General features: G+C 43.2%; 1 protein-coding gene across 1 annotated transcript; it reads right to left on the bottom strand.

Annotated features, from left to right (window-relative positions):
* Window positions 1-98: 98 nt before the first annotated feature.
* On the bottom strand, window positions 99-23,832 carry GOT2 (glutamic-oxaloacetic transaminase 2, mitochondrial). Its single transcript, XM_010861831.1, has 10 exons — window positions 23,556-23,832; window positions 12,944-13,100; window positions 10,711-10,839; window positions 8,337-8,396; window positions 7,644-7,805; window positions 7,162-7,266; window positions 5,900-6,050; window positions 5,496-5,661; window positions 2,035-2,185; window positions 99-1,325 (listed from the first exon to the last, which is right to left on the bottom strand). Exons 1-10 carry the CDS (start codon window positions 23,642-23,644, stop codon window positions 1,203-1,205), a joined length of 1,293 nt encoding a protein of 430 aa, XP_010860133.1. The 5' UTR covers window positions 23,645-23,832; the 3' UTR covers window positions 99-1,202.
* Window positions 23,833-27,186: the final 3,354 nt, after the last annotated feature.

Genomic DNA, 27,186 nt, shown 5'->3' with positions numbered 1-27,186 from the left:
GGCTTATGGTCACCTGGACACAATTCTAGATTCCGGGGATATATACCCACTCATACCTTTTCATCCCATTAAGGAAAAAAGATAACATGGTAGACAGGTTGGGTCTACAGTAACTTTATTGTAACAGAGAAACCAGGCTGCAACAAGTCTACATGATTAGAGCAAATGGTGGTTTTCTTTCCAGAGGGTGAAGCCTGAGCCCAGCTGGCAGCACACAAGGGTTAAAACTGAAGCCCAGAGTATCCTCTTTCCCGGTTCTACCCTGCATGGCCTGACTCCTGATGAGATGACTGACTGCACAACCACACTGCACAAAGGGATGAGGGCCAGCTGGGCAGAGGCAACGTCCCCACGTTGAAGAGGATGCCAAAATAAAGCGGTTTACCTACTCTCTGCTATTCTTTGCCAAGAAAAGCGAGGGTATTGGGATGAGCAGTAAATAATGTTCTTCGTTCTTCAAATAAATAAATCCTATGGGATGGGATTGATGGTCACTCAGGAAGTAGGACAGGACGAATATCTGGGCTAGTTACAGATCTCTGGGCCCGAGGAAAGGAACAGCAGTGATTAGGGAGAAAAGAGGAACATTAAAATCCTGCAGGTACTAGAAAGAAAAGCCTTCTTTCTCTTTTCCCTAAATAAGATGGGAAAGAGCATCTTTTATTTTCTCCCACTACAGTGGTAGCAGACTCGCTGTAAAACATGATTTCCATAATACAGTTTGTTGACAAGTTGCTCAGTCACGGGAGGACAAACATGAGGCTGACTGCTCATGTTAGAACTTCATCTTTTCATAAAGCCTCTAACAGGTGCTGTTTTCAGGCTGGTTCTACAGAGAAACCCGTGACACCAAAAGGTATTTCACTTAAAGCTTCTGAAATATTGCAATGGTGTGACTGACAGGGTTTTTTTTTTTTTTTTGGGCTTTCTCGTACATGTAAACTCTGGTGGAAAAACTGGAAATAAAGGATGAGTTTGGTTTACAGCCACAAAGTTCCCAACACCAGTCACAGGTGCCTCCGCCCTATTTCACTGCACGTTCTTTTCTGAGAAACACATTCAATCGCTGAGTTTTAAAGTACTGTGGATGGAAAAAAAAGATCCGCTTACCACCATCCACCCTCCCTCTTCCTCCATGTGGATTTCATAACAGCAGAGGCTGAAGACAGGAAGGTTGTCTCTGTTCCTGCTGACCAGGGGAATTACTTGGTGACCTGGTGAATGGCGTGAGCAAGGTATGCCACGTTGCCTGAGGTGACCCCTGCCACAGAGATGCGGCCATCCTTTGTCATGTAGATGGAGAACTCCTTGGTCAGCCGCTCCACCTGCAGAGAGGACAGTGTGTGGGTGCTTCCTGGTTGAGGGGGGGTGGTCTCCCCAGCCCTGGCACAGCACAACTAGCCAATGTTTAGAACAGAAAAAAAATAACAGAAGCTCTGTTTTCTCATTTAAACCCATTCCTAGAGTTTGGTGTGTTAGCTTAAAACAAAAGAAGAATAAATAGCTATCTTAAAGTAGGATGTTGAATTCTGAGGTAGGGAAAGGTGAAAAAAATCTTAGATTCAGCATTTCTAGAAAAATGGATCCAGAATCTAGCTATGGAATAGCTACTTCTCCTATCAATATTCAGGCTCTTGCTTGTTCTGGAATCTTTTGAGAAACAGTGCTGGTCATAAAAATGACCAAGGCAAGCTCTGTTCTTCAGAAGTTTATAACCTCACAGAGTAAACAGATAGGTAAAGTACTAACAAAAGATAAACGACTAACAAAGAATAAGACGAAATGAATGCTTCTTCCTAGAGTAATCCTCGGAGAAGGCAATGGCACCGCACTCCAGTACTCTTGCCTGGAAAATCCCATGGATGCAGGAGCCTGGTAGGCTGCAGTCCATGGGGTCGCACAGAGTCGGACACGACTGACGTGACTTAGCAGCAGCAGCAGCAGAGTAATCCTAAATACACAGGTGACCTGAGGAATTCTGGTTTGCAAGGACTGATCAGTTAGTCAGTGGGAGAGGAACGGGAGTCTACCCACCTGTTCAGGCTTTAGGCCTGTGTAACAAAACATGCCGATCTGGTCAATGATGTGCTGCCAGTTGTGGGAGGAGCCCTCCTTCTTGAGGTTGGACACCAGCTGTGTCCGCATGCTGATGATGCGGTCGGCCATGCCCTTCACTTCTTGCAACCTGTAAAAAAAAATCCCCCAAGATGTAGCTCAGTTCTGGCCAAGCCCTGACAGATAAGCCAGCTCTCAGTGCTTTTATTAATACCTCCCTTGAGTACCCCCCAAGGGTGCCTCAATTCTCTGTTCTTGACCAAATCCTTGTCTGGGAAGAAAGCTATTTGATAGCTTTCTGCTTTATATCAGAAACACTATGATCAGGCAACTAAAATAGTTGACATAATGGAGTTATTAAGGAAAATGAACAGAGTGCCTTTCTACTTACCAGATGGATACTGCCCAATTTATGAATTATTTAATAAAGCCAATTAGATTTTCAAATTAAAAAAAAAAAAGAAGAATGAATAAATCATTCTAAAACTTACGAGGGCTAAGGCTCTCCATCTTTTATGCAGGGGCAAAACCTTCAAATTAAACAGTAAAATATTACCTTATTCTTTAACATGGATGGAGGAAACATTGCCACCTTCACAGTTCAGACAGTGTGCTGTGAAATGGCCATGTGCCCAGCCATGTCTAAGTGCTGAGGAGAAGGGCAGGGCTGAGACCTGGCCCTTGCCTTTAAAGGCTCGCCACCCGCGGCCGGGGCACACCTGTAAACAACCCACTATGGAACAAAGCAGGACAAGCCATGAACCAATAGGTGCTGCGTTAAGACAGCCTTTGGAAGAGAGGGCTAATTCCATCTGGGGGAGCAAAGAAAGCAGTCCTCTGGATTCAAGACACAGTCTCCCCCTTCCTCAGGATCTACCCTTTTTTTCCATTCCTGTGGAGCTCTGGGCAATTCTTGTGGGCTCCTACCAGCTAGATGACTGTGAAGAATTTACCTCCTTGTTCTCATGGGTTCACTTTTCCAAACCATCTCTCTATGATAGTGTCATGCAGAGTTAGAACAGAGGTTACAGGTTACCAACCAAAGGTCAAATAAGAGTCTTAGTCGTGACTTATCTGACCCAGTTAAAGATTCCTAAATTTGGCACTTGCACATAAAGATGTAGATTTGCAGCCTCTCTTAAAAAACAAGAAGCTGGCAGCATTGCATTGGCAGTGCGATTATTGGCTGGAGCTGGAACCCCTGGCCCCACTAAGGATGGCATTTGATTTTAAATTTCCTGTAGTCCTATTCATCCAGTTCCACTCACTTTGAGCCTGGGCCCTAAAGGCACTGAGTACACAAAATGGCTAGATGCAGGGCCACCTCAGCAACCACTGCTTCCAAGGGTCACATCCATGATCCTTGTTGTCCACAGAATGAAGATCTGGCTTCTTACAATATCAGAGTACTTCCTGATCTGCTCCTTCCCAGCTTCGCTGCCCTTTCCATCCTCCTTACACTCAGTGTTTCTGCCACAAAACTCACTTGCCACGTTCAAAGCACATCCTGCGCCTATGCTGATCCTCATGCACATCTCTCCCTCCAAGTTTCCTTTCGCCTCCCTTCGGAAAAGAGCTCCCTCTCTCCTCAAGGCACAGTCAAATGATGCTGTCTGCATCACATCCTTCCTCATTTCCCACTAATCAATAGCTCTTCCTTTACTCAGCATTTATCCTATCTGTCTTGTATCAATGCTATACATGTTATCTCTCTCACTAGATTATAAACTCCCCAAAGGGACAGACATCTTAGTCACCTAGCACAGTATCTCTGTCATCTTTGTACACTGCTACTGCTGCTACTGCTAAGTCACTTCAGTCGTGTCCGACTCTGTGCAACCCCAGAGACGGCAGCCCACCAGGCTCCCCCATCCCTGGGATTCTCCAGGCAAGAACACTGGAGTGGGTTGCCATTTCCTTCTCCAATCACTACAGACTTCAAAATGAATATTGAAATGCACACGTTAAAAAAAAAATAAACATCTTGATAACCATTAAGGACCATGGAAATCTTTTTTAAAAACCACTTAAAAATTAAGAAAAAAGGTTATAATTCTTTGTGACAAAAACAAACCAACCCTACACATATATATCTAATATATACACACATATAATAAATATATAGACATATTATTAATGTTACAATAGGAATAATAACAGGCAAAGGGAAAAACAAAATCTGGGTTATAGTGACTTGCCCAAATTTTCTGTAATGTAATCACACAATAATTTTGTAAAGGAAAAAAATAAAATTCTAATTTAAAAAGTAGTTGATTTTTTAGTAAGCCTAGCATATATCTGAAATATCCTGAACCAGACTCTATTTACCCTCAGTGTTCACAGGATTAATTTAAGGTAGAAAAAATAGTTCTCACATGATGTCCAGGTGAGCTGAGGATGAAGTTTCTTACAGACTTAGTTCTTCTATCCCATTAGCTGCTTAGGGATCTACCTCTCAGCTAATCAGCTATACAGGATAAACTCTTACATAACAAATCACATCTTCCAAGACTCTGAATTATATAGAGCAAGGTTTGGTAAGCTTTCTCTAAAGGGGTAGATCATAAATATATTAGGTTCTGTGGGCTGTATAACCCTCTGTCACAACTATTGAACTCTGCTGTTGTGATATGAGAGCATCCATACAAATTCATCAAGAAGAGGGTAGGGCTGTGTGCCAATAAAATGTTATTTATTAGAATTGCGGCAGCCTAGATTTGATCTGTAGAACATAGTTTGCCAACCCCTGATCTACAGCAATGTTTTCTAAACTGTGGCCATGACCCATTAGTAGGTCATAAACTCAATACAGTTGGGGGCAACTGGCATTTAAAAAAAAATTGGAGTATAGCTCAGGAAGACCAAATCCTGAGTTTTGAAAGCTGTGTGTGTGTGTGTGTGTGTATACACACACGTATATAGTATATATATGTATATAGTTTCAGTTATATATTCATACATACATAGGTGATGATGTAAGATATAAGTTTTATGTGGATTGTGATTAAAAAAGTCTTTTTTTTCTGAATAACACTAATTTAGAGCACAGGTGCCAAGAGATTCAGATAGTATAGATAATATAAAACATGCAGAAATACCAATTCAATGCTTGCTATTATTAGGATAAAAACAAAAGATATAACATTCGGAAGAAAGTTTTCCTACATAAGACACTTCAGTTTAGGAGAAGGCAGGTTTTACTCAACATGGAGATAATGGACTACAGAGAACTGCTGTTTCTGAATTAGGCCTGTCTCTTACAGCGGAAAACCAATTTATCTGTTCAAAAGTGCTGACAAAATGCATACTCCTCTCTCCTTCCCCTTCCACCTGTGGAAGCTGAGTGATAACTGCATGTCCCTATAAGCCAAGTATAAGGGAGCTTTGAAGGATCAGTGGTGGGAAAGGCAGATGGCTGGGGAGGTGCAAATCGCCTTTACCATTGTTTCCGCAAATCCGGGCTGGTGAGAATAGTGGAGGCAATCCGGGCCCCATTGATAGGGGGGTTGGAATACATGGGACGGATCAGGATCTTCAACTGGGACTCAACTCTTTTGGCTTCCTCGGCATCTTTGCAGACCACAGTGAAGGCTCCCACACGCTCACCTGAAAAGACAACATGGATCGTCTTCTGGTTCTCTGATTGAAAATGATAAAGGCAATCATGATTAAATTTGCTATGTCTTATATGTTTCCATTAGAAGCACTGCAAAAATAACTCTTTGTTATAAACACATCTTCATGTGCAATCCCTCCCCCCTCGACTCTACACTTTTGCGGCCCCCTCTCCCAGCACTTCTTCAATCTCAACAGAACGCACATCACCCTCAGTCCTTTAGCTTACCGTATAAGCCCATGTTCTTGGCATAGGACTGGCAGAGACAAACATTAATGCCCTGTTCGATGAAGTGGCGCACAGCCCAGGCATCCTTGTTACCATCGCCACTGGCAAAGCCTTGGTAGGCCATGTCAAAGAATGCAAAGAGATTGTTTTTCTGGGAAGGAAAGAAAAGATGGCCAAAGCTTTAGGAGTCCTTCCCAAGACGCCCCAGATGTTTACCTGTGCTTATCGGGACCATGCCTGCCTTGCTCAGATTCAACAGTTTTGTCCCCAGGTGTCAGTTTGGAGATGTTTAACTTTCCTAGAATTAAGGTATTAACATATATATATTTTTTATGTTGGTGGATACAGGCCTTCAAGAAAACATTAAGAAAAGATAATCCAATCTGGATAGAATGCTGCATGGTCAAACAGGAAAACTGCTTCCTTGTTTTTTGGCCCACCTGTGCAGCATGTAGGATCTTAGTTCCCTGACCAGAAATTGAACCCGTGCCCCCTGCATTGGAAGAGCAGAGTCTTAACCACTGGATTGCCAGGGAAGTCCAAACAGGAAGCTCTTCTAAGGCCCACAGTGGTCTGGGTAATTATTTTGGTCCAGTCAACATAGGACTAACTTCAGCCTTTCCTGGGGCTAATGTGACTCCGGCAGGCCATCTTATTCCAGGCCTCATTATAACCATTTCATCTTGAAAGTGCTCTCTGAATGCTGTTCCTCTGTCTCATTCTGTTCGTAGCTTAGGTTTGACAGAATCGAAAGAAAGGGGAAACCAAAAGGAATGAGAATGGGGATGTGAGGCAATAGGTATCTCCCTCCTTGGGAACTTTGACGAGTGCCTTCTCTCGTAGAAGAATGAGACTCACTGTGAATAATTAACGGCAGTGCTGAGAAGAGTGGCAGACAGGAGGGGATGTGCAACAGTGGATGAAAGGGTGACCACGTAACCACTGGCCAGGGCAAGTGGAGGCACCAGCAGCAGACGTCATGGGGCTGACGATGCCAACTGTGCAGACTAGCCAGAGACAAGTTTTAGCAGAATCCCATACATCTTGGCTGAGGAACAAAAGGTTATTTTCAAACTCCTAGTGTATCATGAATTACAGAACTGCTAATTATGCAAATGAGGAATTCTTTTCTGGTGACTACACAATGAGTGGAAATCTCATGCAGCCTTGAGGTTAATTCTCACTGTTAAGACTCTGCCAAGTGAAGCGTCCAAGGCTAGTTCCTAAATGCAGAACTGTCACCGGTCAGTTCACCCCCTCACCTTCACCACTGTCGCCATCTCCTTCCACTGTTCAGGACGAGGGTCCACTCCCGTGGGGTTGTGGGCACAGGCGTGCAGGAGAATGACACTCTGCGCTGGTATTTTCTAAAAAAACAAGGACCAAGAGATTACTCTGCAGCTTTACAGGAGATCATTTACCTGAAATGCACAGGGTCACCATTATTTGATAAGTAACGAAGATAACATGAGGTCTGGGAATTAGCTCATCTTGGTTTTGTTTTTCTGGCCACTCCACATGGCATGAAGGATCTTAGTTCCCCGACCAGGGATCAAATCCATAACATCTTGCAGTGAATGGAGAGGCTTAACCACTGGGCCACCAGGAAGTCCCTGGACCACCAGGAAGTCCCTCATCCCAGTATTTTAAGTTGGATATTGGACTCAAGTAGGGAGACTTCAAACCTCCACAAGGAGGTTAATTCCTTATTCCCTCCTCCTCCTGCCCTGAGAGCCACACTTACTGAAATGTCCTCAACAGCGCCTGTGAAGTCAAAGCCGCACGTCTTGGGGTCATAGTACCGATAACTCTGGAGCTGCATGCCAGCATCCCTGAAGATGGGTGTATGATTCCCCCAGGTTGGTTTGGGCAGGAAGACATCCCGGCTGAACTTAAAAAATCTTTGCTAAAAGATTGAATGAAAGTGAATGGAGAAATGAAGAAAGGAGAGGCCAAAAAAAAAAAAGTATATTTTACTGAGAGGAGGTTTTTCTCTACTGAAAGTCAGCTTCTCTCTATGATTGAGAGACAGTGGTGACTCAGCAGTGAGACTTCCTGGGTTGGTTCAGGCTCCGACAATTATACTGGGCTGTGTCGCCAAGGATTTGTCTGGGCTCACTTTCTTCCTCTGTAAAATGGCATTAACTAAGTCTCCCTCAGAAGATAAAACATGTTAAAATATAAAAGTTCCTAGTTACAGTACGTGCTCAGTAAGTTGTACTTCATAATAACTCTTCTAATAATTGTTTCTTCTAAGTAATTCCATTCCTCCCCTCCTCAAACTTCATTTATCAGAAAACAGGAAATCTTCCAGCCTTGTGGAAAGAGAAAATCTATTTCCAGGTCAGAAGTCAAACACATATGGAGTTGGGAACCCCATCATCCCTAATTTACAGACCGTCTTACTGCTCTTTCATGAAGGAGTTTCCAGACTCACCAGAAAACTGGCTCCGATCCTTAAGGCCCCGGTTCCAGAAATGGTCTGCACGGTGACATACTGAAGGAGAGAGGTGAGTGGTCAGTGACGTGCAGCAGTCTCTCTATGGGCCCATGACTTACCCAACCTGAGCTCAGGCCCACAGAGAGGCACTGTACAGTCAGTGCCCCTCCTTCTTCAGAAGCTGAGGACACCCTTCCAAGGGAAGATTTGGAAACAAGAGAACAGCACTATTGTTTTCATTCCATTTTCTAAGTGACAGATAGACTCTCCTTGCTGCTGCTGCTGGGTCGCTTCAGTTGTGTCCGACTCTGTGTGACCCCATAGACAGCAGCCCACCAGGCTCCCCCATCCCTGGGATTCTTCAGGCAAGACTCTTCTTACACGTTCTCAAAAGAGCTGGCTCTCCACTTTCCAGCGCCTTTGCTGATGTGGATGCTAATTCCTTATTGCCTGGCCTGAAAATTGTCAGTCATACTGTGTTGTAGCAGAAATTCTCAGGACACAACTCCCACCTCAATCAGATATGAAAAAGGACTGATTTATATATAGAATCTAGACTTAGATGAAATCGAATGACTCTCTGAACATGAAAAAGCAAGTCATCTTAAAAAGTCAACAAGTATGTTAGAATAACATTATTACATGAATCATAGCCTATGAGTTTTCATAATCTGAAAATATCTTTTGGGTAACAGGGAAACGGCCTCAGTAAATCTTCAAATTGGTCAACTTTAGGGGATGAGGAAGAAACTACAGTTAGGGTTTTTTTGTTTGTTTGCTTGAAGGCACCACAAAGTACTATGCTGTACAAAACCTAAGTCTATTTTCTGGACTGGGAGGCAGTGCATTAAATGGTGGGAACCCCTGCTAATGTACTCTTTCGTAAACAAAATTTGCCTATGCAAACTTCGGCATGATAGAAATAAAAACCTAACTGTAGATCTGATAATAAGACTGACAGAGGCATGGCAATTTATAAAAGAGAAACTGATGTTATTTTATTTAAACTGTTATTTTAAGATAGGCCAGTCTTATACTTAGCTGTAATTCACTCAAGGAACACAGACTAAGCAAAAATTACAGAAAAATATAGACATTTTAGTGACTGGTAAACAGGTGGTTGGATCTTGCCTGGTGGCTCAGACCGTAAAGCGTCTGCCTGCAATGTGGGAGACCTGGGTTCAATTTCTGGGTTGGGAAGATCCCCTGGAGAAAGAAATGGCAACCCACTCCAGTACTCTTGTCTAGAAAATTCCACGGACGGAGGAGCCTGGTAGGCTATAGTCTATGGGGTCACGGAGAGTCACACACGACTGAGCGACTTCACTTTACTTCAACAGGTGATTGGTTGACAGACAGCCATCAGACCATATTTTGTCCATGACTTACGATCAATAGTACATGACCCTGCGGTTGAGGGTGTATGCTTCTCTTGGAGTTAATGAACTGATGTACTGACTTAGACCAGTCTTATATAAACCATTTATTCTGGCCTGGGGAATAGGGAAGGGAGATGTGTTAGTTTAGCTTTGCTACTGTGTGTGTTTTCCCCCAGACTTACCCAGAAAAGTAAATATTTAAGCACACAAATCTATCTATTTAACAAATATATTTGCTTCAAAGGCAAGTAAACTGTAATGCACATAAGCCCACCTGTCAGGCTGGCCGGCTGTATCCCTCGTGCATGAAGTGGCTTATGCTTTCTCTGTGGGTGCATACAAGAATCTGTTTGTAAAACCCTCTTTCTTTCCTAGAAAGAGGGCCCCCCCAGGGAACTGGAGGGGGGAGACATCTAGGAGTCTCTTGTGCATCCTCTCAAGGCTATAGCGACGCTCTCTGCCCTGAGAGGAGGGAGACACTCACAAGTAAGCATGGTCTGTTCTCTTTCTACATGCAAGCTGGCTGTGAGGAGGCAGCAGAGGACTGCCAGACTTGTCTTGGCCCCAGCAGTCCCCTGTGGCTTGTTTTCCGCCTGTTTCCTGTACCTAAGCTGAAGCGTGGGAACAGAGGGTCAGAGCGCTAACTTCAGGCCTTAAAACTCGGCACAGTTTGGCACTCTTAAAAGCCATTCAGTGTAAAACGAGCAAAAGCTCACACAGACTAACAGCAAAAGCAGTGGCAAATCTTTGGTCAGATCACAACATTTTCATATTCCTACTCCATTTTGGGAATTAGTATTATAGGAAATCTTTTATTGAATGAGTGCCAATTTACTATCTAAAGGAAGAGACATTAGTCATAGTGTAGCCACCTCCAAACAGCCATCACACACAAAGTGATACATCTTTTCTTGTTTAAATTATTTCAGATTTCTTTAATCTGTTAAATTTAAAAACAGACCCTGTATGATGCCAGAGTCTGTGCTACTTACCCGACCACTTTTCAACACTTCATTGTTCTCACCCAGGGCTAGTTCGGCAGATGCCTTACAAAATTCAGCCAGCCCCGCAATGGGCAGGTATTCTTTATCCAAATTTTTTGCAGCAATCTGGGCCTCCGCCTAGATAAGGAAAAAATGTTTTCTAAGTTAAATTTTGGAAGTAAAGCCTCTTTTAAAAAGTTTGGAGATACTGTCCAAGAAGAAGGGTAACTAGAATATATTTTATAAATAGCACAGAAATTTTATATTTTTTAATCATATTTTATTATTTTTTAAAGTTAGGTTTTATGTGAATGGGTAGGTATATGATATCTCTTGGTTTAACAAAAAATGGCAGTCTCGGGATGCACAAGAGCAAATCAAATCTGAATACATAAAGGGGGAGTATTTTAAGGTATATGCCAATCTAAGAGGGCTTCCCTGGTGGCTCAGATGGTAAAGAATCTTTCTGCAATGTGGGAGACCCCTGGGTTGGGAAGATCGCCTGGAGGAGGGCATGGCAACCCATTTCAGTATTCTTGCCTGGAGAATCCCCATGGACAGAGGAGCCTAGCGGGCAATAGTCCATGGAGTCTCAAGGCTGACAGTTATAGTCACGTATCTTCATGCTTTGGAGTCAGAGGCCTGGCTGACCCTTACTAGCTGTGTGACTCTGGGTGATTTATTAACCTCCTTGAATTTCAGTTTGCTCAACAGCTGTTTCTACCCCTGATATGACTCAGGTAAAGAGTTAGGAGGTAATATACAAAAGTATGTGGTAGTGTTTCAGCTTCTGTCAATAGTTAACACATGCTAAATACTTAATTTTTTAAATTAAATTTTATTTTTAAAAAATTTGTTCAGACAGATAATCTTTCTTTCTTCTCCTTTTTATTCCAGGTCTTTTAAAAAATTTAATTAATTAATTTTTGATTTCACTGGGTCTTCACTGCTGTGCATGGGCTTTTTCTAGTTGTGGCACACAGGCTTCTCACTGCAGTGGTGTCTCTTGTTCTGGAGCATGGGCTCTAGAGCATGGGCTCAGGAGTGGTGGCACATGAGCTTAGTTGTGCCAAGGCATGTGGGATCTTCTTGACCAGAGACTGAACCCCTGACCCCTGCACTAGCAGGCAGGTTCTCACCCACTGGACCACCAGGGAAGCCTCACGCCAAATACTTTAAACTGACTTACTGAGAACAAAAGTAATCCCTGCACGACCTGAGACCCAGGAGCCAGCAGTTTTTCTGAGTCTTCTCATCACAGCTATTTCTTAAGTCCTTTTTTTCCTAGAGAGATGACACCTAATCTGTACTCCTACACACTCAGAAATTTCTTCTTTTGGTGGTTCCTTCAGCCCCTGCTCTGTTACTGCAGTGGCTCACAAGGGCCTGAGCCAGCCTACTGAAGCTCAAATGCGGTTCTTTACTGTCACCCAAAATTATGCTTCTGTAACTGCCACTCAGGATGCCTAGTTCTGCTGTTTGTAGCAACAACACATCACTACCCCATGTTTGGAAGAAACACAGCAGCACATTGATATTTCATCAGAGGAGGTGCAGATGGAAAGGAAGTACTTTCTTTTAAAAAGTTGTTAGAAGGAAATTAGTTACATTATTTAGAGTTGTGATAACTAGTAAAAAGACTACTAATAAAAATATAACAAAATAAAATTATTTAATAGTTCAATAGGATGAAAGGACAGAGCATGCCTAGGTAGTTGCGTCTTATTAAGGCAATCAAAATGGGAAAAATGGAAAATAACAATGGTAACCCTCATCTATAAAGGGCTATTCCTATCAACAAGAGACAATGTTTAAATTCTTGGTCCTTTTGTGCATCCTTAGGATTAATCATTATAGTCAATTCAGTTCAGTCACTCAGTCCTGTCAGACTCTTTGTGACCCCATGGACTACAGCACGCCAGTCTTCCCCCCTGTCCATTACCAACTCCTGGAGCTTGCTTAAGTTCGTGTCTATCAAGTCGGTGATGCCATTCAACCATCTCAACCATCATTACACTCTGCCTGTTTTACAGATAATCACAGAAGTTCAATCTTGGAAAAGATCATATAGTCCCAACCTCTCACTCTTACAGCTAAGGAGACTACCCCAGATAACACATGTGATTCAGGTAGTGAGTATCAGAACGAGAACCCAGGTCTCCTGACTCCCAATCCAGGAGTCTGTCTTCAGGAGGGCCCTTCAGTTATTTATCCCCATCAAACAGATGTCTAGCAAGCTTACCTTCCGGACACTTGGAAGCACGTAAGGCTTTCCATTATCATCCCGGTAGGCACCAACTCCCAGGTTCATCTTTTTGCTGTTGGTGTCTCTCTTAAAGGCTTCTGTTACTCCCAGGATGGGATCTGGGGGCCCCATCTCCACATGAGCCCACCAGGAGCTGAAATGGGAAAAATAAGATATCAGTCACAGTACCTAGACTTCCATGGCCAGAGACAACTTGGATCTGCCAAAAATCCATTTCAAGAAATGTCTACTATTTCTTCTACTATTTCTGCTATACTATGCTATACAGTATAGCAACAGACACCAATATAATACAATACCTAAGATGTCACAGCAGTTGCTGAAGAGTGGAGAAGGCCAATAATATCAATACAAATGCTTTGAGAAACAAAAGGCAGGGACACCTGAATCATCCTGGGGAGGACAGGGTGGATGTACATGCTTTCAATGCAGTCCAAACCTGACTTGAATTCCCAGGCAAAAGATATCACAAGTAATTTGGCAGTAAGAAGCTGAGTGGTAAATGACGAGACAAGAGAAGGAAGCAAGGCCAATGTAAAGTTGTTATGTAACACACCCAACCAAGGGGGTTGCATTTTAGCCTGTTTACCAACTTGTTGAGGGCATCATTTGGAGAGCCTGCTAACATACAGATTGCTGGGCTCTACTTTGGATGCAGTGAAACTATACAGAATCATTTAAGTTTTTTTTTGGAGGGCAGATGGTCATCAGGTAAGAACAGTGATGTGAATAGATTTTTATAGCTTGTCTGGTCACAAGATGGTCACTGAATGCAGAGGGAGAGGAAATGCAGAAGGATCACTGAAAAATCTGGTTCCTTACCCAGCAAGAGAAAGAGATGAAGGCTTGAACCAGGTCGGGGCAGTAGTGGTGGAGATGACAAAGAACTGCCAGGTATTTAGAGCCGGTTGTAACACTGCACTGATTTCCTTATTACTTATTGAGTTAAAATGTTTAACAATGTCCAGCATTTTATATTTGTATCAGTCATGATTTTACCTTAAAAAATATCCTTTAAATGAAATCTTGCCATTTGCGGCAATGTGGATTGACTTGGAAGGGCATTATGCTAAGTGAAATTAAGTCAGACAGAGAAAGGCAAATACGGTATATCACTTACATGTGGAATCTAAAAAATACAACAAAGCTAGTGAACCTATCAAAAAAGAAGCAGACCCACAAATACAGAAAACAAACTAGTGGTCACCAGTGGAGAGTGTGCAGGGGCAATACAGGGGTGCAGGGGGAGTGGGGTACAAGCTATTGGGTATTAAGATAGGCTCAAGCATGTATTGTACAACACAGGGAATATAGTCAATATTTTGTTATAACTGCAAATGAAAAGTAACCTTTGAAAAGTTGTATAAAAATAAGAATTAAAAGAAAAACCATATCCTTTCAGTGTTTGGGGTCATCCACCATTGCCCAGTGGATTTACCTGGTGGGGTCAGATGAACTGCCTTGCTGGGGAAGTGCACTCCCAGAGTGAATCCCAAAAGGGAAACGCACCTAAATAGCTTTCTCTAGCTTGTTCCCCACTCCCTACTAATTTGGGGGTTCTGGTTCCTTTATGGTCAGTTGTCAGCAACACAGACTGTGAATGTGGTATTATGCTTTGACCATTAGTGATTTCTGGAAATGGATAGTAGAGCTCTATTCTCCATTGGGCGAGATGACAGATACTCTGGTTTGCTGTCGTTTTGCATCTTTATTTATTTGTTTACTTATTTGGCTGCACCAGGTTGTAGCTGTGGCACATGGGATCTTCGATCTTTGTTGTGGCATGTAGGATCTTTAGTTGAGGCACGTGGGATCTAGTTCCCAGATCTGGGATCGAACCCAGCCCCTCTGCATTGAGAGTGTGGAGTCCTAGCCACTGACCACCAGGTAAGTCCCTGCATGTTTATTTTGGTTGTGCCGAGTCTTTGTTGCTGTGTGTGGGCTTTCTCTAGTTGCAGAGCACAGGCTCTGGGCACTTGGGCTTTAATAGTTGCAGCTCCTGGACTCAGTAGTTGCATGTGTGGGCTCTTGAACGCGGGCTCAGTAGTTGTGCTGCATGGGCCCAGCTGCTTTGTGGGGCATGCAGAATCCTCTCAGACCAGGGATCAAGCCTGTGTTCCCTGCATTAGCAGGTGGATTCTTATCCACTGGACCACCAGGGAAGTTCCCTGCACCTTTTCTTTTTTTAAAATAAGACTTGAGATTGTGTGTTTTTACTCCTCACCTGTAACTGAAGTTATAGTTTTTTCTTTTTGGCATGCAGGATCTTAGTTCCCAGAGCAAAGATCAAACCTGTGTCCCCACCGGACCACCAGGGAAGTCCGAAGTTACAGATCTTAAGAGATATAAGGTCTCCATGTATAATTCAGAAAGTCTTTTTTTTTGTTTGTTATATCTCTGACTGTCTGAATGTTAAATGTTTTCCATCTCTGGCGAGAGATGGAAAACACTGATTAGATTACTCTATCTCTGATAAAATAGATTATAAAAACCTCAAAGGTGCTCTGTTCTAATTGTTACAGAAACTGATTTTTTAGTGCTTAAAATGTGCTAGACTCAATTTTTCTTAAACAGCTCAGAAACATTTTAGAAATTCAAGTTCATATAAATTAAATCCTTGATAAATAAGACTAAATTTGATTAAAAAACCCAGCTATATATTTTATTTATTCATGTTAATATAATACAAGCATACATTTTATTCTATGTGGGTTTGTTTTTTCTAAATTTACACTAGTTCACTTGATAAAAGAAGCTAACAACACTCCTATGGGTGCATGCTCCGTTGTGTCCAACTCTTTGTGATTCCGCAGGGACTGTAGCCCACCAGGCTCCTCTGTCCATGGGATTCTCCAGGCAAGAATACTGGAGTAGGTTGCCATTTTCTTCTCCAGGGGATCTTTCCAAACCCAGGGATCAGAGCTGCATCTCCCTCCCCACCCCACCCTTCAGCCTGTCGCAGAGCCCCTGTTTGAGTACCCTGGGTCATACAGCAAATTCCCATTGACTATCTGTTTTACACATGGTATTGTAAATTTCTGTGTTACTCTCTCCATACATCTCCCCTTCTCCCTCCTCTCCTCCCACTTTGTCCATAGGTTTGTTCTCCATGTCCATTTCTCCATTGCTGCCCTGAAAATAAATGGCTGATTGTTGTTGATGTATGACAGAAAACCACACAATCTGTAAAGCAATTATCCTTCAATTAAAAAAAAAAAAAGCCGCATCTCTTACATCTCCTGCAATGGCAGGTGAATTCTTTACACTGAGTCACCCAGGAAGCCCAACAGCACTCCTAAACATCCAAAATCATGGAAAATGTAAATTTGTGTTCAACCAATTCTTATTTTGACAAATTTAAAATTTTAACAGTAATAGTATATTTTTTAATATATTTTTAAAATTGTACTTATTTGGCTGCACTGGGACTCTGCAGTGGCACGTGGGATCTTTGATCTTCATTGTGGCATGTGGGCTCTAGTTCCCTGACCAGGGGTCGAACCCAGCACTCTGCTTTGGGAGCTGCTGCTGCTGCTGCTAAGTCACTTCAGTCATGTCCGCCTCTGTGGGACCCCATAGACGGCAGCCCACCATGCTCCCCGTCCCTGGGATTCTTCAGGCAGAACACTGGAGTAGGTTGCCATTTCCTTCTCCAATGCATGAAAGGGAAAACTGAAAGTGAAGTTGTTCAGCTGCGTCTGACTCTTAGCAACCCCATGGACTGCAGCCTACCCGGACTGCAGCCTACCAGGCTCCTCTGTCCATGGGATTTTCCAGGCAAGAGTACTGGAGTGGGGTGCCACTGCCATTGCTTTGGGAGCAGGGAGTCTTAACCACTGGACCACCAGGGAGGTTCTCAGTAAAAATATACTTTTACTTTTTATTAACAGACTTTATTTTTTAGAACAGTTTATATTTAGAGAAAATGGAATAGATAGTACAGAACTCCTGTACACCCACCCCACAACAGTTTCCTCTTAACATTTTATATTAGTATTGTACACTTGTTACAATGAAAGAACCAATGGTTGCTACATTAAGTCTACAATTTATTCAGACTTTTTAGTTTTTACCCAGTGTTCTATATCTGTTCCAGGACACCACATTACACTTAGTTGTCATGTCTCCCTAGGCTCTTCTTGCCTGCGACAGTATCAGACATACCTTATTCTGATGATGTTGACTGCTTGTGGGGACTGGTTAGGGATACTCTGTAGGATGCCCCTCTTTTGGAATTTGTCTGATGTTCTTCTCATGATTAGACTAGGGTTATGGGTTTTGGAGAGAATTTTTGGGAGAACTGTAAATTTTGGAATACTCGAAGACAATTTCTCAGATCTTTGAATAACTTAAAATCTTGGATTCATATTATAATGAGTTAACAGAGTAATTAATCATTGATACAGAGATAACTTCTAAGTATGACAAAATACTGAAATGCTGATTACTAAGCCTAATTAAATGCTTGTGTAGGACTGACATAAACTCTCTCCCCTGTTTTATCTGTGAAATGTAAGTTACTTTGGTTAAGATTATAATTATTGAGTGGTTGAGACTATACTATGATCAACAGTGACACAGAAATAAATTTGTAAGTTTTTGTTTTTCAAGGGAAAAAAGTGTTGTCCTAAAGCTGCTACTGCTGCTAAGTCGCTTCAGTCGTGTCTGACTCTGTGCGGCCCCATAGACGGCAGCCCAAGAGGCTCCCCCGTCCCTGGGATTCTCCAGGCAAGAACACTGGAGTGGGTTGCCATTTCCTTCTCCAATGCATGAAAGTGAAAGTGAAGTCGCTCAGTCATGTCTGACCCTCAGTGACCCCATGGACTGCAGCCTACCAGGCTCCTCCACCCATGGGATTTTCCAGGCAAGAGTACTGCAGTGGGCAGTTGCTCTCAAACATTTTGGTCTTTGTATCCCTTTATTCTCCTAAAATTTACTGAGGATCCAAAAGAGCCTTTGAGCCTTTATTTATACGGCATAGGCCTACCAAGATTTACTCTATCAGAAATGAAACTGAGAGACTATCCTAAAGTGTCAGTTTGTGAAAGAACAAGTGAGACACACTTTAGGGGAGTTGAGTTCTATGGTAACCTCACGGGTAGGATTCTGGGCTTTTATTGCCGTGGCCTGGTTCAATCCCTTGTCAGTGAACTGAGACGCCACAAGTGGTGTTACATGACAAACCTTAGAAAGTGAATTTTGTTTTGATTTATAATAACTGGGTCTGAAAAGAAGCTACGGAATATGTTGCCATTTTAATAAGGTTTTTGCTCAATCATTCTTGGTGATTTTACCAACAATATGAAAGGTTACTTTTTACCTTTCGTGTAATCTGTCTAGATGTTAGAGATTCTGTGTTTTAGAAAGCAGAATACTTCTCTATGCTTTATGTTGACTCTTAAGTCTTTGATTATTTAAGGATAAATTAGAACAAATTTAGTAGATTAATCTTAGTTTTGGCTAGCAATTTGGTGAACAAAAGAATTTAAGGTATAATGAGTTTTTTTTTTCCTTTCTATTTTCCAACTCAAAGTTGTTTTTTTTTAAATTTGATGTTCTGCACATTTGAAAGAGCCAGGTTCTTTACAATCATGTTATATGTTTATATTATTTTGTTGTTGTTTTGATCATATAGGTAAGCAATGATCACTTTTCTGGCACTCAAAATCCTTCATTCATCTTAATCAAGGGACCAAATATTAATGACATCTAACAACACTTTCACTTGACCTTCCCCAAATTGAATCATAGCTACAGAAAACATAAAAATTTCAGGCTATCTTTTACCGAAAACTATCTTTGTGATTGACCCCTGAAAAGCACTATCTTTTTTTCCCCCCAATAAAACTCCTGGCAGCATGGATGCATTAGTGGATAAAACTGAGGTTTTACCTCATGGTAAATTACTGTTCTGAGAAAAAGATTATTCTAGATTTTCCTTCAGGGATAATGAACAGAAAGGGTTTTATTTTATAGTTTCATATTATAGAAAACAAAGTATGACCTCTAAATCAATTGCTGAGAACCTGTTGTGTGCTAAGAGCTGGGTATAAAAACACAATCCCTCACCACCAGATTAGCCCAGTGGAGTGACCAGTAGGGAGTTACAGACAATGTAGGCTGGGGGGTGGAGGTGAGGGGGACAATGTACAGTGATGAAGACAGGCTCAGGGCATAGATTATTATTCATGGGGGCCCTGAGGAAAGGGCCTGATAGCCTGGGAAGGGGAGTGAAGTACAGGCTTAGGAAGGCTTCCAGGAGAGGGTGACTGAGAGCTAACTGCTACAGATGAAAGGAGGAAAAAGACAGTCTAAGCAGAGGCTAGGGGTAAGAAAGAGCCTAGGGTGTTGCAGTAGAAACTGGAAGCTAGGGAAGCAAGGTTCCCAATGACTTAGGTGAAACAGCCCACCTTTTTCTAGTAATCATTTATCCAATCCTAACTAATCAAATGTTTCAGCACAGCACAGCACACTATCCACACTGAAAGCCTGATGAATTATTATTATTTCATTAAAATTTCTTTCCCAACAATCGTTCTCTTGTTGAACTTGAGGCCAGTCAGCACTAATATACCTCTTTCCTCCACAAGGCACACGGGATATCTGTTCAGACACGGCCGCAGAGGTAAATTTTAGCTCTCCTGACAAGGTGAAAACTGTCTCAGTCTCTGGAGCAGTAATTGGTGTGTACAGCTAATTCTCTCTTGTCAAAGGGTGGATTATTCCATTTTCAGATTTCCCAGGCTTTTACTTCTTTTAACAGCTTGCCCTGGGCAATGTTAGGACTGGGCAAACAGCATGGATTCCAATGCTCAGTCACCTACCAGCTGTGTGAGCACTGGCAAATCAATTAACTTCTCTAAGCCTCAACTTTGCTTACTTGTAAAGTGGGGGCACAACAGTACCTATCTCAGAGGGTTGTTATAAGGATGAAAGGAGTTATTAAATGTGAAACACTCAAAAACAGGGTCTGGTACACAGTGAGTGCTTGATGTTAGCTGGTATCACTGCTACTAAGTAATTACTACTATATATTTTTTTAAACCATCTTGCCAGTAGTACAGAGACTGATGAGGCAAGTATATAAAAAAATTCAAGGAGCGTAAGTTATAACTTTATGACCAAATGCAGGCCTTTCTTGCTTTTCAATGATTACTACTCAGTTTTTTTCTGGAGTCTTGGGAGATATCATCAATTTTCCTCCTTACTAGCGCTCCTGCCAGGAGTCAAATTCCTTCTCATTCTTTCTCATTGTTCTAGGCTGCTAGGTTGTTTCAGTACCTAAGCAATAGTAAGAAACAGATACCCCGAAGCAATTTCTGAACTGTGCCTGGCGAAAGCTTTCATTATATCCTACCCATGATTCAGACCCTGAAAACATGTAGCCATCTGCCCATCTATATCACTATCATTAAATGATGAGTGCAAGGAACACCCTGAATACCTAAGGACATAGAACTTTTAGTAAGCAATTTTCACTTTTAAAAACACAGTTCTATTTCCAAGGCCTTCCATCAACAATGACAGAGCACTGCTCCTAAACCACAAGGAGAAGGCACCCTTCTTATTAAAGCGTATGAAAAGCAATTATTTGTCAAGTTCTTTAAAAAGCTTATCTAGTAGAGAAATTTCTTCAGAAATCACAGTCTTGAGTCTTCTGGCAGAGAAGTCACTGAGAGTGCTATCTTTTAAGAATTCTAAAAGAATTTCAAAATCTTAAATCTTAATCTAAATAAAGGAGCAGGGGTATTTCATTTGATTTAGTTCTACATCAGTAAGGATGTTTGAGTCCTTTATGCTCTTTATTATTCTATTGCTTAAAAGGGTAAAGATTGTACCTACACTGCAAGAACTCTGTTTTTAAGAGAGTACTAGTGGGAACCAAGAGTGCTCCAGGGACAAAGCCGATGCCGATAACTTGTGGCCTACAACGCACTCTTACCTATGCACTTTGGACAAAAGTGCAAAACTTCAGCCATTGAGCAATACTGACCAGCCAACCAAAAGATGCCAGGTGCAAAGTATGCAGATAAACACCTCCAACTCAAAAACTCTGCAAAACTTTCTGCAGGCCTATCTAGTGCTTCATAGTTTTAAAAATGCTTTCCCTGAGATTCTTAATTGAAAATAAGAGAAGTTAATTAACTTGCTTATGATCATAGAACTAAAAACAGCAAAGACGATACTACAACTGTGATCTTCTTACTGGTTACTGTACCACTACTGTACATGGCCTTTTAAAGGGTCTCCTGATACTCTTTCAGTTATTTCACTACAAATTAAATAATTAGAATTAAATAACAACAGACATCTATAAAATACATTAGCATATTTTCCTTTCTTCACTGTCCTGTGACTCTGTCTCAATTCATGTTACTGTGTTTTTACAGCACAATAAGGAAAGGTTAAATGTTTAGTGCTTTCTGTATAAAAAATGCAGCTATATGAAACACTTGAACTTAGTTCATTTAAATGACTCAAGTATGAAAATAAAGTATTTCATAGGATAAATACCCAGTTCTTCAGAATACCAACTGCCAAGGTTTCACTGTATTAGAACGAGCTGTTAAAAAAAAAAAAGAAAAAAGAAACTTCAACCAGTTGAGTTTATTTTTTATAAATGTTTTCCAACTTTACCATTTGGCTTTAGGTAAAGATCACATCCACAGTGGCAGGAAAGGAGGTTCTTACTTTCTTGCTGTCTGAACAGTTAACAGTCATAGCCAGGCCTGGCACCTGTTTCTATCAGTCAATCATGCATCAGTGTTAAACCTGAACATCTCAACTGCAGGTGCTCACATACTTTAAGACTCTTTTGGTACACATTTTGCACCACTCTGGTTCCCCTATGTTTAGATTTTGAACTAAGATACAATGTGAAAATGTTGTATTTGTCTCTGTTGCATTAAGTTAAAAAGCAAAGTTTAAAGTTAAAATATTTCATTTGAAAGGCATGCCAGCCAACGTTCTAAATGCTGAGACGGAACAGTAAACGTAGTAGGTATAGTCTCTGCTCTCATGGAATTCACATTCTAATGGGGAAAAGACACAAAAGAATCAGGCTGTCAAAGTGAAAGAATGACTAAAAGGTCAGAGCCACGGGGATTTTCACCAATCACTTTGTAAGTAGAGCTGAGGGCACCCAGTCAAATCCAGAGAACAAGAAGATTTACAATGGTGAAACAGACTGTCACTTGGCTATAATTTTAGGCACTACTTTCTGTTCTCCAAATTTGCTGCATAAATGATAAGCCCTCCCTAACTCTGGCCCACTAGATAGGCGGCCTTAAAGAGCACAGCTTGACAGTGGGCCAAGAAGGAACCAAATCAGGGAGAGAAGAACGGGAAAGCCTGGGCAAACCTGGACAGGGTTTGGAAAGAACAAAGTGTCCCGCCGGCTTAGAGGTTTCCTGTATGCATTTAAACGAAAAGGCCAAGACACGTCCGAGAGGTCAAGGCTTCGCTCTTTAGAGTTAATATCTGATTGCGGTGGTTTTGGAGACTCGGTTCCTGATTAGGGAGTTATTAAGGACACTGTCCCAAATCGGCTTCTTGAGTGAATTAAACAGCCTGGCTTAGGTCTCTCCACTAGGAAGGGATTACTGACTCGTTTCATGGGCTGCAACCTTTTCTCTGCAACACATCACACAGTTTGAAATGACAAATTTGGAATTTTTGAGTGGCACCGACGCCTCCCTCGGGCTTGTTTGTTCACTGCAGTATCTATCTAGCACAGGTCTAGTGCCTGGCTCTGTGAAACTGGGATGAAGAAACACTAGATCAAAAAGCAGAGCGAGCGGGAGGGGAAGAAAGGCAACTTTCCTACGGCCAGACCTCCTGAGGGATAAAAGGCGGGAGGGGGGGGTCACTCAACCCGGACTCTTAGATCCAAGGGCCAAAGGGCTGGGGGAGGGGTCACTGGTGACTCAGGAGACGACTGGCGGGAGGATGCCGGGAGCCAAGGCCACAGAATGAGAGAGGAAAGCCGGGCCCGAAAGCCAGAGCCCAAGAATCTTCCTTCCTTGAGCTTCCTTGCCCCGACGCACAAACGGCCGTCAGCTGCAGTCCGCCCAAGCCTGCCGCGGCCCAGGGAGACTTCTACGGGTGAGCCCCGCCACCTGCCCCAGAGCTGCCGGTCAAGGGCACACGCTCCCCAGGCCCCGCAGCCAATAGGCGCGAGGCAGAGCCGGCGCCGCAGCCAATCCGCGCGAGGCCTCCTCTACGCCGCAGCCCGGGTGCTCTCCCCTCGCTCCCACCCCCAACTGAGCCGAAACTGAGATCCCACCCCCGCCCCCAACCCCTAATGGAGTCCGGGTGCTGTAGAGGGACATACTTCCTAACCCAGGGGAACACGTTGGCATGCTCTCCAACAGTCCCAGGGACATGGGAGCGGTGGGATGTAGGACCCAAAGGGTCATTGTGAGATGTGGACGCTCAATCATCAGCCCCCTGTGAATCCGAGAGGGGAGCGGAGAAAGTTGGTGTGTGAGGGTGCCCGCGTGTGCCTACAAGGCGGGTTAGATGTCCTGGGGCGCCGGCAGCTCGGCTGGGCAGGCCTGTGGCCTCAGCTCCTTTTCCCCCTGCTTACCTGGCTCTGGCAGAAGCCGCGGCAGCGAGGCCTGGGTGGAAAGCCGCGGCGACTCCGGACAGGAAGCGGCCAGAGTGCAGCAGGGCCATGGTGGGCGGCAGGCAGGCAGTGGGTAGCTGGAGGACTGAGCGGAGATGCCAGCAAGCGCGGACCCAGAGGCGCGAGGTCCTGCTGAAGGTAAGGGCAGCGACTTCCCGGCAGAGGCTAGAGCGGCCTCCCGCCAGGCCCCGAGCCGCGTCACAGCGCACCCTGGCGGTCGGAGCGGAGCGGCTAGATTTCTGTGCAGCCTTGGGTGGCGGGTCCCGGGTCGGCGCCACGTGGTCCCGGAAAACAGTGACAGCACAGTTTATTGCAGTTTACAGCGCTCGACACACTTCACTCATTTAACGACGACGGACCCGACCGAAGGGGTAGCTGCTATTATGCCACTTTAAAAGATGGGAAAAGGTAGGCTGACGTAGGTGAAGTAATTTGCCTAAGACTATAGAGCCAGTTACCTAAGTGGACGTTCCTAAATCTTCAGCCGGATGTTTCCGTAAATGCAGATCACCTCATCTTGTTCCTGCGTGGTTTCTAATCTCTGTTATGGAGAAGATAACATGCGTTATCTCCTGGGACACTTCTGAGGATTAGGCGAGATTAGCCGATTAGGTCGAAAAACAGGGTCTGGTTTAGCAAACTAGAAACAACTCGTGGTTATTAATGATAACCTTGTGTTTGTCAAATCCTTGCAGTTGTGTGTGGAAGGGAATTAATCATTCTTAAAGGAAAAAGCAGATGAATTTGAGACTCCAGACGTGGAAAGATTCAAACAAGTCCATTCTAAACAGTGGCTGTTTCTCTTTTTGGGGGCCATGCTGCACAGTTTATGGGAACTTGGTTCCCCCACCAGGGGTTGAACCCTGGCCCTTGGCAGTGAAATCACAGAGTCCTAACCACTGGACCGCCAGGTAATTCCCAGTGGCTGTTTCGGGGACCCTCTTCTCTGAAACCCAAGTAGAACTGTGTCTCTTGCCGACTTAGTTTATCTTCTATATCATGACAGTGTGTAAATGAGTAAGTCTGGATGCCTACCTGGTGTCACATTCTAGGCTCTTCCTAGAGCAGCCCCAACTTACTGTCTCAGACTCATCTGCTTACTCTCCGACCTCAGCCTTTGCCCTCACAGGCCGTGATTTCCATTCCCCGTCTGCATTAGTATCCTAACAACTGCTGTAACAAATTACTACAAACCGGATGTTTTAAAGCAACAGAAGCTATTCTGTCACAGTTTTCAGTGGCTAGAATTCCAAAATCAAGGCAGGGTTCATTCCTTTGGGAGTCTCTGAGATGGAATCTGTTCCATGCCTTTCTCCTAGCTTCTGGCAGTTGCCAGCAATCCTTGCTAGCTCCTTGGCTTACTGACAGATTGCTCTAACCCCTGCCTCCATCTTCACGTGGTGTTCTCTCCCTGTGTGTCTCTTCACTTCTTACACAGATGCCAGTCATATGGGGTTAGGGACCACCATAAGGGCTTCCCATTAATGGCTTGATTACATCTGCAAAGACCTCCTTTGCTAGTAAATCACATTCCCAGGTATGTGGGTTGGAACTTCAAGCTACCTGATTGCAGGATACGTTTCAATGCATAATAATCATTGTCGCCAGAGCCCAGCAATTATACTTCCCGGGACAGATCCTAGAGACCTTGTGTATGTTTAAGGATGTCAGTGAAACGTTATTGGTAAAACTAAAACACAGGCAACAACCTAGTTGCCTATCAAGAGAAAATTAGACGCATGTGCTGATACAGTCACACAGTGAAGAATTACAGACTGCTGACATGAATGAGCTCAGTTTATAGGTATCAATATGTATGACCTCAAGAACATAAAAAAGCAAGTTAGAGGACTATAAGTGTAATATGGAGCCGTTTAGATAAAATTTTATTTTATTTATTATTTTTTAAAGAAGTGATCGTATTTACTTATTTGTTTATTGCTTTGGCTGCACCCTGCAGCATGCAGGATCTTAGTTCCCCAACCAGGGGTCAAATCTACAGCTCCTGTGTTGGAAGACCGAGTCTTAACCATTGACTCAGTCTTCTTAAGCACTGGACTGCCAGGGAAGTCCTTAGATAAAATTTGAAAATACACAAAACCATAGCATACATTCACTCATCAGTTCAGTTCAGTCACTCAGTCGTATCCGACTCTTTGCGACCCCGTGAATCACAGCACGCCAGGCCTCCCTGTCCATCACCAACTCCCGGAGTTCACCCAGACTCATGTCCATCGAGTCAGTGATGCCATCCAGCCATCTCATCCTCTGTCGTCCCCTTCTCCTCCTGCCCCCAGTCCCTCCCAGCATCAGAGTCTTTTCCAATGAGTCAACTCTTCACATGAGGTGGCCAAAGTACTGGAGTTTCAGCTTTAGCATCATTCCCTCCAAAGAAATCCCAGGGCTGATCTCCTTCAGAATGGACTGGTTGGATCTCCTTGCAGTCCAAGGGACTCTCAAGAGTCTTCTCCAACACCACAGTTCAAAAGCATCAATTCTTCGGCACTCAGCCTTCTTCACAGTCCAACTCTCACATCCATGCATGACCACAGGAAAAACCATAGCCTTGACTAGACGGACCTTTGTTGGCAAAGTAACGTCTCTGCTTTTCAATATGCTATCTAGGTTGGTCATAACTTTCCTTCCAAGGAGTAAGCGTCTTTTAATTTCATGGCTGCAGTCACCATCTGCAGTGATTTTGGAGCCCCAGAAAATAAAGTCTGACACTGTTTCCACTGTTTCCCCATCTATTTCCCATGAAGTGATGGGACCAGATGCCATGATCTTAGTTTTCTGAATGCTGAGCTTTAAGCCAACTTTTTCACTCTCCTCTTTCACTTTCATCAAGAGGCTTTTTAGTTCCTCTTCACTTTCTGCCATAAGGGTGGTGTCATCTGCATGTCTGAGGTTATCGAAATTTCTCCCGGCAATCTTGACTCCAGCTTGTGCTTCTTCCAGTCCAGTGTTTCTCATGATGTACTCTGCATATAAGTTAAATAAGCAGGGTGACAATATACAGCCTTGACGTACTCCTTTTCCTATTTGGAACCAGTCTGTTGTTCCATGTCCAGTTCTAACTGTTGCTTCCTGACCTGCATACAGATTTCTCAAGAGGCAGGTCAGATGGTCTGGTATTCCCATCTCTTTCAGAATTTTCCACAGTTTATTGTGATCCACACAGTCAAAGGCTTTGGCATAGTCAATAAAGCAGAAATAGATGTTTTTCTGGAACTCTCTTGCTTTTTCGATGATCCAGCATATGTTGGCAATTTGATCTCTGGTTCCTCTGCCTTTTCTAAAACCAGCTTGAACATCAGAAAGTTCACGGTTCACGTATTGCTGAAGCCTGGCTTGGAGAATTTTGAGCATTACTTTACTAGCGTGTGAGATGAGTGCAATTGTGCGGGAGTCTGAGCATTCTTTGGCATTGCCTTTCTTTGGGATTGGAATGAACACTGACCTTTTCCAGTCCTGTGGCCACTGCTGAGTTTTCCAAATTTGCTGGCATATTGAGTGCAGCACTTTCACAGCATCATCTTTCAGGATTTGAAATAGCTCAACTGGAATTCCATCACCTCCACTAGCCCCGTGA

The sequence above is a fragment of the Bison bison genome, unplaced genomic scaffold (genome assembly GCF_000754665.1).
Source record: "Bison bison bison isolate TAMUID 2011002044 unplaced genomic scaffold, Bison_UMD1.0 scf7180017864473, whole genome shotgun sequence".
Taxonomy (NCBI): domain Eukaryota; kingdom Metazoa; phylum Chordata; class Mammalia; order Artiodactyla; family Bovidae; genus Bison; species Bison bison.
The sequence above is the reverse complement of the archived record's forward strand: the minus strand, read 5'-3'. Positions and strand labels throughout refer to the sequence as shown.

Excerpts from the sequence above, each read along its gene's own strand:
- GOT2 (XM_010861831.1), bottom strand. The coding sequence starts at position 23,644 with ATGGCCCTGCTGCACTCTGGCCGCTTCCTGTCCGGAGTCGCCGCGGCT. Across the intron at positions 10,840-12,943 it reads TGCTTCCAAGTGTCCGGAAG|GCGGAGGCCCAGATTGCTGC; the intron begins GTAAGCTTGCTA and ends TTCCTTATCTAG. Across the intron at positions 5,662-5,899 it reads CAAGAACATGGGCTTATACG|GTGAGCGTGTGGGAGCCTTC; the intron begins GTAAGCTAAAGG and ends TTGTCTTTTCAG.